This window comes from Dermacentor albipictus, chromosome 8 (assembly GCF_038994185.2).
Source record: "Dermacentor albipictus isolate Rhodes 1998 colony chromosome 8, USDA_Dalb.pri_finalv2, whole genome shotgun sequence".
NCBI classification, from domain to species: domain Eukaryota; kingdom Metazoa; phylum Arthropoda; class Arachnida; order Ixodida; family Ixodidae; genus Dermacentor; species Dermacentor albipictus.
The window spans coordinates 47,223,381-47,235,510 of record NC_091828.1 but is presented as its reverse complement, the minus strand read 5'-3'; the positions used below and the strand labels follow the sequence as shown (position 1 = coordinate 47,235,510).

Here is a 12,130-nt window from a genome sequence, read left to right as displayed (position 1 = left end):
GGAAAGAAATCGATACTTCTAAATGAAACTTGAGGTGGTCATCAAGGTCCCTGTTAGGACCTATATTTTTCTGTTTTATAATAACGACATCACAAATGACCCTAATGAGAATAAAACGGTCCTTTTATTTCTAAATGACCGCTTAATATGCTCTCAACTTCCATCTTATGAGGAGCAATTAGAATTAGGTTCCGCACTGGAGACAATTAACGACTGACGCACGTATTGGAAAAGGAAAACAAATGTAAAGAAACTTTCTACCCGTGGATAACCCGAAAAAAAGAAGGAAATTCATATTTTTTTCACTTACAAGCTAGACGGTAAACCAATAAAACAAGTGAGCCACTTGAAGTATTTAGATGTTACGATATCAGATGGCTTATCTTGGAAAAAACATAAATAATTTATGTAATGCTACAGAGATAAAACTATGTTCACTAAGACGTCGGCTTAAGCTTTCTCCCCGAGATGATAAACTAAATGCATATCTGGCATTGGTAAGTCCCGCGTTGAAATATGCTAGCATAATATGGAATCCATAGACGAAGAATAAAGGAAATAAAATTGAAAAATATACAGAAGCGCGGAGCAAGGTTTGCTATGATGAAACATAGGTACACTGATTCAGTGACTGAAATTCTCACTTAACCAAATTTTGCCGAGTTTTTGTTGCGACGAAAAATGGCTAGACTAAAATCAATAAATGCCCATGCTACCAAATGTTGACGCGATTAAATATTTAAGTAAGCCCTCTTTTCAAAAACGAACGATGATTGGATTGTGCTACCACGTAGGATAACCAAAATTTATTCCCAATAACGGTTCAAAAAATTGTTACAGGCCCTATTATTTTTCTAAGTAGCGATTCTCAAACAATATCCTCTGTGCAGCGACAGGCATCAAGTGTAACATGACACTCGAAAGTGTTCTACGTGATGTTTATTAAGTTTCTCTGTATGATGTTAAAGATTTCATTTTGCATGGTGCAACTGTTGTCGCTTGTAGTGTTCAGAGCCCGCAGTGCAAGGCTCATTTGAAATATCACCGCTAATTTTTGTGTAAAAGTGGCATTGGTTAAGAATACGTGTCGTATTTTCTACTTTGATTTCTTTAGCGCTCGTCTCGGTAGCGATCTTGTAAACTTCTTTTATGATTACTCGACCCTGCATGGCCTTTACACTAAAAGTATCAATAAATAAATAAGTTTGGCGGTTGAGCCAACTACTAAGTCACGTTCCATTCATGTACTCGTCCGAGTTTCACCCACCTTGCTGCGAACGTGCTTCTGACTTTCATATTAACTAACAAGACAACAATAGCCAACGTAATCGCTATCTCTCAGAGCTAGCTCGCCGGACACCTCTTGGGATGTAAAATGTAGTTGACGCGGAAGAGGCATTACATAATCTCACGATAATGTGTTTTAAACCACTGCAGTTTCGAGACTATAACCTGCAGGGCGAAGTTTCATCTTTGAGGAGAAGGGTTCTCTCGAGCTCATCGAGCCTGCTCAGAATGAGGCTTTGTGATACTGACAACGCGAATACACTGGGTATGCGAAAAAAAATGCTGTCGAGTCCTGTATCTGTTATCGCACTGCACGAAAGGCGGTTCCCGTGTCGATCACTATTGTGGAGAATTTCAGTGATGTTTTACGCTTGTTCGCAGGCATCTGAGCACTGGTTGTGAGCCACGTAAAAGCAGCCGCTTAAGCGAGCAGCATGTGCTTGTAACTCCAAAGCTTCGGTATCAAATGAAAGTCGTGTGCAGCGACGACCACTGCAGAGGTGCTTTCACCCAGTGTGATGTACGCGTTGAAAGATAAAAGCTTTCAGGTGAAGTCATGCCACCTCTCGTTTTTCATTGATGTGTGGGTAAAATAAATAAATCAATAAATAAAGAGTCCGCGTACACAAGATTGATAGTCCACATTGCATGCGTCCGCACGGCCGCATGCAATGCTTAGACTTGTGAGCATAGTTAATACGTGAACTATAGGGCAGAAGGAAAGTCATACTGCATAAAGCTGTTAAAGAATCAGACCTGGCTCCTGTGGTAAGTTTGTGTTCATTTGGCTATAGAATTTCCCACCGAGAGGACAGTTTGCGCTACATTCAGTTTGATACGACGTTTTGTTTGCGTTATCGCCAGTTTCGTAAAGAAGCAATCTGAAGGCCGCTTTACCTGTGGCGAGGTGAGAGTCGGTGAGGTTTACCGTATTCGCACATTCTACCGTACCTTTGGATTGAATATATGTGAATCAAAATTACATTTCGCAAAAAAAAACTTTCCAGGTGTTGCACTGTTGTAACACAACAAGGCAAACGCTGCTGCACATTCGGTAATGCTTGAAGTTACACAATCGGAGTTGTCGTCGCTCGGCTTCTTCGCTTGTCGCAGGCGTCGTTGTTCCGTTTTTTTGCTTCCGCAGTTCGGGATTCCGTTCAGTTCGGTTCTCACTTCCGCAGTCGGAGAACCGCAAGAGCGTGCGCTTTTGTGGTTCTCGCCGGCACTGGCCACCTAAAAACACCGTAGCTCCGAATGAGACTTCACTGTACAAAGCGCATGCGCCCGCATTTCTGCGCAATTAAACCTGGCTCGACAGCAATTACTAAACTTTAAATTCGGCAAACACTTCAAACTTGGGAATTGAGAAAACATTAAACCGTTTGTAGACATCGGAACGTTGTGAACGCGGTCATTTTATACTACAAAATGGCGCCACCGCCTCCGCATGGTCACGTGGCCCGCACAATGACTCACGGACCGGGCCGCCCTTTCAGTCAGCGAGGTGGCTGCGACATGACGCGTGCAATCGCGCACGCGCTAGGCGCACCTTCGGAAAGCCAGAACCGTTCAGCAGCCGCGGTTTCAGGGATGCGTGCTTGTTTCGCACCTCGGAGGCCTTGATTGGTTCTCACCCAGACGGAAATGTACTAAAGTTTCTTTTCAAAGCCACTAATTTACTTTGTTTACAGGAACCTTCCTGTGAAGTCTAACTTGAATAGGGGCATTTTTAGAGGTGTTTACTCTCAGCGGTATCGGCCATTTTTCCTCCCGGCGCAGTTTCGCGAAGATGAACCGCTAACATAGGCACGTAAGGCTTTGGCAATAAAAAAAGAACAAGGACGCCAAACAGCAAAGAGCAACTCACACCACTGGACAGCATGGTGCCTATAGGAACCCCACTGTCCATCGCGGCAGACGTTCATGACCAGGTCCTTCTCTATTATGTCCTTATAGGCAGGGTTGGCGGGGTTGAAGTGCGCTGCGCTGTTGGAACCTTTCACGTTGGCGTCAAACACGCACCTGTGCGAAATACAATTAACACGTCCGTAAAATCTAGGTATTTATTAATTTCGTGCTTCTTTACTGAGATAAATGTGAATGAGACATGTTTTGGCTCTTTACACAGAAGAAAACAAGGCACATCAGACCGTTAGCACAGCGGTTGTAAGTAGAGTTCAAAATAGTAGTTCAAATTGTTTGAAGGTCTATTCTACCGTCTGTCCACTCCACCATGAAGGCGAAACGAGGTCGTGAGTGGTAAGGCTATGATATACGTGAACAAACGTTAACTGCCGATAACATGCCCAGTGGAATGCTGATGTACGCAATGCTACGTGCTTATTAAGACAATAATAGCAAAATTAGTGCTTGCAGCGCGTCGCTACCATTTAGGTTTCACTGGAGCTTCTTGAATTTAGATAGCCGCAGGGTTTGACTGCGCGGCCTGCCACTAGACTTCGCAGTATTTTCTTACTCGATGCTGTGGTCATCGTGTCGCAGAGAAAAACGTGCGAGCGACACCTCGGTCATGGTAGTAGAGGATAACTAGTGCTATTTTTATTTTTTGTTTCCATATCATTAAGGTTGAAGGTAGTCGGACTTGGGTGAGGCCTGTGCCCAGAAACCACTTCCGCAGCCCGTAGAGAGCGAGGAGGGCGTGGGAATACGTAGTCGTCGGAGTGACGGCAAGGCGAGGAGATGAGCAGGGATCGCGTGAGGATAAGCCCACCCGCAAGTGAAAGCAGAGGCCGTGGAAAACTGCCAGACGCTTGAAAGTAACACTCGTAATGGTTGGCACAAGCTCCTTGCCCAAGCCCGAGTGCGTAAGGGCTGAGTGGCGAAGCGTCGGCGCCTACAGATTCAGATTACTGAAGATTTGGGCTTGCGGCGTCCCAGTGTCTGTTCAATCATTTTTGAGTCGCCGTCTACTAAAACAAGAGGTGGCTGCCTGCTATTTTGTTTTTCACCAAAGTTTCCAGCCCGCCTAAATGAATCTAAACAACGATGGTAGCTTAATAGTGGGCAGAAGCGACTGAAGCCTCGTGATCTATGCCACAGAGGAAACTAAATGGCTGTAATAATTTAAGTGGCCACTGGGTGAGGTCAGTGTTCACTCTCATCGCTCATATCACTGAGTACCAAACTAATGTGCCTCATGCAATACTGTTAAATTGGATATTATAGCTTATGTATAATATATTAGTTATATATAATTATATTATAAGTACATTCAATTGTCGCTAGTGAGCGCGTACTGTGAATATTGCAGCTTAAAATGACGTTAGGAGCCATGGGCGCACGAGGCCACTGAATGGATTTGAATTTGATGTTTTGTCTGAAGCTAACTGTACTTCTTGGCGACCACCATAGTGTGGCAGGAGAGAATAACCCAAAGGGGCGATGAGGCCAAATTTTTATGTTCAAAGAAATTTTGCAGGTTAAGCCATAGGCGTCCCACACCAAGCTGGCGAAAATGAAGTACACTCGGTGCGCCTGAAAATTTGTGTCTGAATTTGTTTGTATCTTTGTTTATTCTTATAGCGGTCTGACTACACATGCTGGTGGTGAAAGGAAATCGATGCTAAAGCAGCGGCTCCCCCGGAGTAACGAAGAAAAACCCGAGTCTCAAGTTGTACTGCAAGCGCTCAGAGAGAGTGAAGGAGCAGTGAAGACGTCACGTTCGCCATGTGTCCTTTCGTTTTCGGATGTGGCTTTCTGAGGTCATCGCGAGACAGTATGTGCAGTATAAAGATGGTATCTGGGAGCGCGCTGTTTTTATCGCTCGAGTGAAATAATTACGAGCAGCATTCAACGGCGAAATTCACGCTGCGCGGCTGCTTGCCAGAGCGTGCGGAGCCTGATGGCTGACGTTCTGGTGTACACGACAAAGCGGTCGCCCCGCACTTTCTGAAGGCACACAGTGCATGCCGAAATGGCGGCCGCTTTTGCTTGCACAGGATTAAGATAAAGGTATAGCTCGGGACCAACTCCCATGCCACGTATTCAAATACATGTGAAACACAGAAAAGCTTCTTTTAGACAACCACGTGGCCGTTTTAATGAAGCTTGTTGTATTGGCGAGGGAAATTGAAATTCTAGTGGCTGCTAGAAGCAGAATTCCCATTTAGGGCATGACTCTTTATTGAACTTTTAAAAATTCGTAAGGTTGAAAAACACTGAAGCACTACGTTTACAAATGTGCAGCCCTGCACCTAGAAAATTTATCCAACTTCTGTAAACTGCATCCATTAGAGTATTCAAAGCAGGCAAATCCGTTATGTCAGTTCTTGTCTTTCATGATTTACTTACATTGTTTCAATGGTTTTACAAAAGTCCTACTCAGGTATTAGTGGTCTTGTTGAGAGCCATATATAATGCATCAATATTCTACGCCTTAGACTAACTATTGGAAGCAATTCACAGCATTCTATTATTGCTATCCATTGCTGAGTTATACAGTTGTAAACTTCATAGTTTCTTTTCCAAAAAATTTGCGATTTTCAGCATTATTTATAAGAAATTCCTACGTAAATTGACAAATTTATTACAAAACGTCACTGCTTTAATTTTTTTTGCTTTAATAGCAACAAGCCTTAACAAATTTGGTGCAGTGGTTGCGCGAAAAAATATTTATCCTTTACCATGTATTTAGATAGGACCCCTGATCTAAAGCTTCCTCTTAAGAGGCATCGATTTCAAATCAATATAAGGAGATACGTGTGCTGAGAGCTCAATGTTTGTGTGTTCAACGATGACAATTGCCCCTTTACTCTCAGTTAGAAGTTCAATGCCAGTACCATGGTTTTCTTATTCCTACAATCATAGTAAAAATGATGTTGAAAACAAAACTTTAATGTAAATGGGATCGGTGCTAGCAGGGGTTTGACGAATCATGGAGCTGAGTTCATCTATGAAACGCCACTTTCTCTTGTTTCCTTAATTTCTAAAGCTTCTTTTTCCGCTATTTTCGATTCCCGTCACCTACACATGTGCATTCAAGCATTTATGTCTGTTTATCACTCACAGTTACGTTATTATTCGCGACAGCTTTCCAGTGGCAGGCATGTGCCATCTTAACGCAAAACAAAAACGCGAATGTGTACAAGTTGAAATTCAAGATGAGTAAAGACCGCGGTCTGGTTTCCCAAATAGTTGAGCCAAAGTAGGAGGCGAACCTGCCTGCAACAAAGGGTTCGCTTGCCATCAGAAAAAAGTGGGGATATTGCTGCATGCAGAACGAGCATGTGCAGAAAGATGTTATCCATAAATTTTTATGGAAGTTCCTGTCGAATAGAACATAAACGGTTGCTTTTTGAGCTACCTGCTTGTTCAAGTTTTTCTTATCGTTACGCTTAGGACAAACTACATTAGAATAATTATGTTGTGCAGTACAGCTTAAGAGCTGAAATGTGGACGCCCTTTCGGAAATGAGCGGCGATATTCTAATGCACGTGAGCCTCCTAGCTGAGGCGAGAGTTTGTTTTACTGCGTCAATGTGGTAAAAAATGTGGCAACAACATATTAATCATCCTTTACAAAAGGTCCAGTTGGTTTATTCTAGCAGCGTCTTCTCCAGAAGGGTTTCAAAAGGAATTCTCGCTCTTTTTGATCATTTATCTACAGAGAATTCGAGGCATCTTCAAAATACACAAAACATTTCATACACGGAGGCTCTTCCAGGCATTAGCGCTCTGACTGTAGAAACTGCGATATCAAGGGGAAATATTTTTTCACTGTTAGACGTTTTATCCAAGAAGCAATAAAGTGCACAGTATGAGATGTCGTTATTTATACATACCGAATGTGACGTCCTACGGTCTCCTTTCTAAGGCAGTTCATTAAACCTAGGATGCCACTTTCACCGGAGTCTTCTGCGAGTAGCCAGATGTTTTCTCCTGTTGGCTTCCTGCCGTGCTCCACAGCTTTTTCCTTCAGTGACTCGACCCATCCGAAGCATGCATTCTGCACGCCAACAACCACCTGCTTGGTAGCGTCGACGGGCGTGGTAACTTTCCTGAACAGCAGAAGCGTCGATAGGTTATTCGACTTTTGCGCCACCAACCGAAATCCACGAGCCGCAAGAACGGCAGTCGTTGCATTCTCGGAGTAAACTGGAAAGGGAACACCGCTCACTCGCGACAGGAGCGCCTCTGCCGCGGTCAGCGCTGTGCGATGGCAGAGAAGAACGAATCCGTGTTCCTTGCATTGCGAGTGCGCTTTTTCAGCCAAAGTATCCAGGTCAACAGAGGCACTCATGACACCGCAGAAGGCAACCACCAAGTCAGCATCAGGCAGCGTTTCTGAGCCAGACGCCGAATGATGGTCCCGTGTGATCACTGCTTTGCCTTCAGGGACTTCTTCCGGTGCGGGTCTGTCTGGGTTGAGGTGTGCGAAAGTATATTCAGTCTTTAGGTGTACATCGTACAGGGATAAAAGAGCAGACACCCGCGGTCCTATGGCCATGACACTCTCTTTGTCTGCTAATTCTAGGACACGAAGTTTCTTGGAGCTTGTATTTTCGAGCACTACGTCAAGGACATATCTGAGGGGGTCCTCTGTTAGGATGCTGGTGTTCAGAATATCCTCCTCGATGGCTTTTTTGGAGGAGAGTAGTGCCGATTTCACCACGGAAGCCAGTGATGCAGCGCCGTTGGCTTCTTTGTGGGTGGTAACAAGTAGCTGGAGTAAGCCTTGATTTGGAGCAATGTTCTCGGTGCACCGGTCGAGGACTTCTCCTGGTACGTCGACGAAGTTCTGCAAAGCTTTGTTAGAGTGACTTTTCTTGTCGTCGATCTTCTCCATGATGCGTCGGCTCATGCAGGAGCACACGTCCGCATACTCTCGCAAAAATTTCTCACGATCGCTACTGATGACCTCATTATCAAGGTAAGGAACAAAGCGGTATTCTTCTATAACTGGCGTCTGGAGCATTGGGCGGCGCTGTATGCTGTTAACTTTCACGCCTCTTACTTCGACGCCACCAGCACGGCGTATGTTCTCGTAGGAGTTGTAGACGAGATCCACTCCTGCATATAGGACCATGAAAAAACGTTGTTGTGAAAAAGGACATGTTTACTATCATTGATTTATGGCATTTCATGCCTCAAAGCAGCATAAGGCCACCGATGGATTCTGTACTTGAGTCATGGGAATATTCTAAACCAGCCAAGGCCGCAAGTTTAGCGAAAACTGTCGTAAGTGATCTTTATTATTGACCAATAGCCTTCGTTAAAATATAGGCAATATAGGCATTGGGTAGCATCGGCTACGATGAAGACTTTGAGGGATAATCACGTGTTTTGAATGTGAGCCCTGACATTCACTAATATGCTCCGAAAGCTATATGCAGCATTTTGGGAAGTTACCGCGATGAGCAGACGAGACTTGAAGAAAGGTATATCATGAACCACTTGCTGTTGTCCCTTTCATGAAGTCTCGTGTGTTCCTTGGGGTAATTTCCCGAAATAACGAATCAACAGAGTATGTCTGACACCCACACTCTGCTATGTACACATTTGTTTTGCCACCAACATTTGCCCAGAAGAATGACTTCGTGCATCACTTAGGTGCCGAAATCGAAGTTCATCATCTGATAAATTAGGAAACCGATTGGTCAGGAAGCTAAAATACGTAAAAACGTCTTGAATCAAATATACATCCTGTAGGAGCATTGTAAAATGGCTTATCGTGGACAATCACTACTTTCATACACAATTTTAACCCACCAATATTTGCCAGAGACCAGTGTATGATGTCAACTCATGGTTGCTCAAGCATTAATTATTAGTCGTGTCTTGCATAAAAGCGTGAAAAACGTCCTGAATACCTGTTGAGATCAAGAACGGCCGCATCAAATTAGTTCTATATTTTATGCCGTCAGCTAGATATCAGCATATATTAGCTAGCATGATCAGGAGAGGAAGCTTCTCAAGCAATGAGCAGAGCATTACACTAGAAGTATTATATTTACAATGTAAACCATAGAGAACTTTGATAAAATACACTGTATACACAGCAAAAATTCCCAGACAATCTGTTCGCACTTGGAGCGGATTTACAGCAGTGTGGGGCCAATGTGATCGCTGATGCTGGCTCACTTTTTGGGTGAATATATTTATGAGGGCCCACACTTTACGCCCTTACTTCAGCCATGTCTCAGCGCGTCTACGCATCAGTAGGAACTACGCGCCTTGTGTAAAATAGCTATGCAGAAGCCTAAAAATTTGGCAACTAATAGCGCACTCGCGTTCCGCCAATTGCGTCTGTGTGATATATTTTTGGCACCAGCACTGTGGCAGCGGAGAACAGAAAGGCGTTTACGATTTCATGGTTCCGACTCTTCAGCTGAGGCTTAGGCTAGCCTGATGCCACGCTCCTGTTCAAATAAATTGAATACGGCACTCAATACCATAGCTGTGCTTTGTGGAGCTGCTTCAATTTTAAACCAGTAAATACAATATTTCGAACCAATATAAGACGGGTTTGAAGAATCGAAATTAAAATAGAGATGAATAATAAAACACACCACTAGAAGAAAATCATGGCTTTATCTATTCATGGCTCTGCGGAATACATCATCAAAGACAAAGGTGCAGTGCCATCCCTACTTGGTAAAAGTGGCCAGTGTGGCGAGTTAGTACAATGATTTATTAGTGTTTATTAGTGTCAGCTGTGAGTAAGGTAGCGGAAGAAAAGTTCATGTAAGATTAGTGTTTATTAGGAACGATGTTCTGGTTCACCGCCTAGAAGTTCCGACAAGAATAAATTTTTGGAATGAAGATTGAGTACCAGTAAATAAGTAGGCCTAAATGGCAGGCTTATATACGTATAGTTAGGTGCCACGCTGTACGAACTAGTAAAAGAATGACAGCTAACGTTCAAGGACAACTTATCAGATTGAAATAAAAGAATAAGAGATGTTATTTGCAAAGCGTTCAGTACCAGCCTGTCAACGACATTAGGACCTGGCTGCGAGCAATCTTGGCAAGAAAGAATCGCTGCTGTATGACTAGCTTTGCAAAAAGCGCTAAATAAATGGCTGGCCATGCAAGATCAAACGCTGCGCAAAAAGCTTTGCTAAAGAATTTGGCTGCCGTAGACAAGTGTAGAAGGACCCGATGGAGGGAAACATGACATGGTTGTAACGCAAAAGGCAAAACTACTATTTAGCTCTGCTTCCAAATATACTGAATGAAAGACTGCAAGCAAAAATCACACCTTGTCATGTCGGCTGCCGCCCCAAAACCAAGAACAACGCTTTACCTGCGCATTTTGTTTATACATTTGTTCGGGAACATTTGACGTTGTCACACTTTTGGCAATTAGCGATACTTTGTTTAGCTGAGAGAGCAGAAAACACACTCATATAGGCGGTTACGAAATGCGTGGTTAGTTTTGTATATTGAAAAAAAAAAACTTGATAGTTCCTTTAAAGATACAAATGAAGTACGATACACTAACAATTTGTATTCGCATTCAGAATTTCGAATAATTGCGTATGCTTATTAATGACCAATTGGAAGTATAGAACGTGCGACCAACTATGACACACTTTTGGCGGAAAACGCCTTGCTCTGCTTCCTCAACCACGCGTAACGATGAAGCAATGACTACAGAATGGCATCACAAACGCTGAAAAGCGAAGGCCCTAGAATAATGACAATAGAATGACGATGTCATGACGACGAAGCAATAATGAGGATAGAACAGCACAAAAGGAATGCTAACGACGGAGCGACGACTACCTGATAGCAATCGGATACATATTCTAGAATTTGTAAAATAGCATGACTATGCTGCGATGGCGAGAACTCTATGATGGCGATGGCTTGATGATGACAGCATGCCGACAATCTGATAGGGAAGCTAGAATGATGGTGATGGGAGAAATACAGCGGCAACACGGCAACGATAAAAGCACGAATGTGCCAGGGCGACCGTAGCACGACGACACAATAACCATAGTGATATCACGGCGACGGCTTCGCAACGATGCAATGACTACGAAAGAACGAATGACAATGACTGAACCATAAGAGCTTGACGATCAAGGTATAACGACGCTGCATTCATGAGAAACGGACTAACGAAGAAAGGACGACAATAGAAAAGGCAACAGTGGTATGACGGCACTCAGTTGACAATTCTGAAGGGATGACGATGGTATGACAATGACTGTGTGAAGACAATATGGTGGCGATGGCAGTGTAACGACAAACGGCTCACGGAGCTAGAATAACGACAATAAAATGACGACAACTTCGTCGCAATGAGGGTAAGACCATGAATGTGAATGAGAAGAATGCTTATCAACGACGTAATGATGATAATGCAATCGCAATGACGGCGTGGACACGATAGACTGACAACGGTTTGATAACGGTAGAGTGATGAAGGCCGTATGATGGCCATGGAATGACGGCGACGGAGTAAGGGCCATGAAACAGCGATCAGGGTGTGTCAGCAGCGGCGTGATCACAGCAACAATGACATGATAATGATGACGCTAGAACGATGACCGCCAGAAGGATAGCGACCGCATGAAGACGAAGGCATGCTTGTCTTCGAGCTCACGTTCGCGCCACCTTGGTTTGTATTAGATGCCGTGCTAATGCAAAGCATAGCTGTACCGGACAATCGTGCAAGACAGTCCATTCGTATATGCTCCTCGATCCACTAATATACCCAGCGAAATTCGGACTGACACAGAAGCAGCCAACAGCTACGCCATAGCGAAGAGCGTAGGCAAAGAAAGCTGAAGTTTCATCAACCAAGACGAGAAAGGCACAGGCATAAGAATAAGTAGAATAAGTAGGGCGTTCTAGTCACAACGTTCAAACTA

The 12,130-nt window shown here is 43.8% G+C and overlaps 1 protein-coding gene across 1 annotated transcript in view; it reads right to left on the bottom strand.

The window, feature by feature from the left end:
- The window catches only part of LOC135909727 (fatty acid synthase-like), a 140,872-nt gene that overhangs the window by 65,387 nt on the left and 63,355 nt on the right, over positions 1-12,130 (bottom strand). The window contains exons 14-15 of the mRNA XM_065441788.2: positions 7,088-8,315; positions 3,165-3,309 (exon numbers count right to left, since the gene is read on the bottom strand). Of these exons, the coding sequence (XP_065297860.1) occupies positions 3,165-3,309; positions 7,088-8,315 (1,373 nt within the window). The remainder of the gene's footprint in view (positions 1-3,164; positions 3,310-7,087; positions 8,316-12,130) is intronic.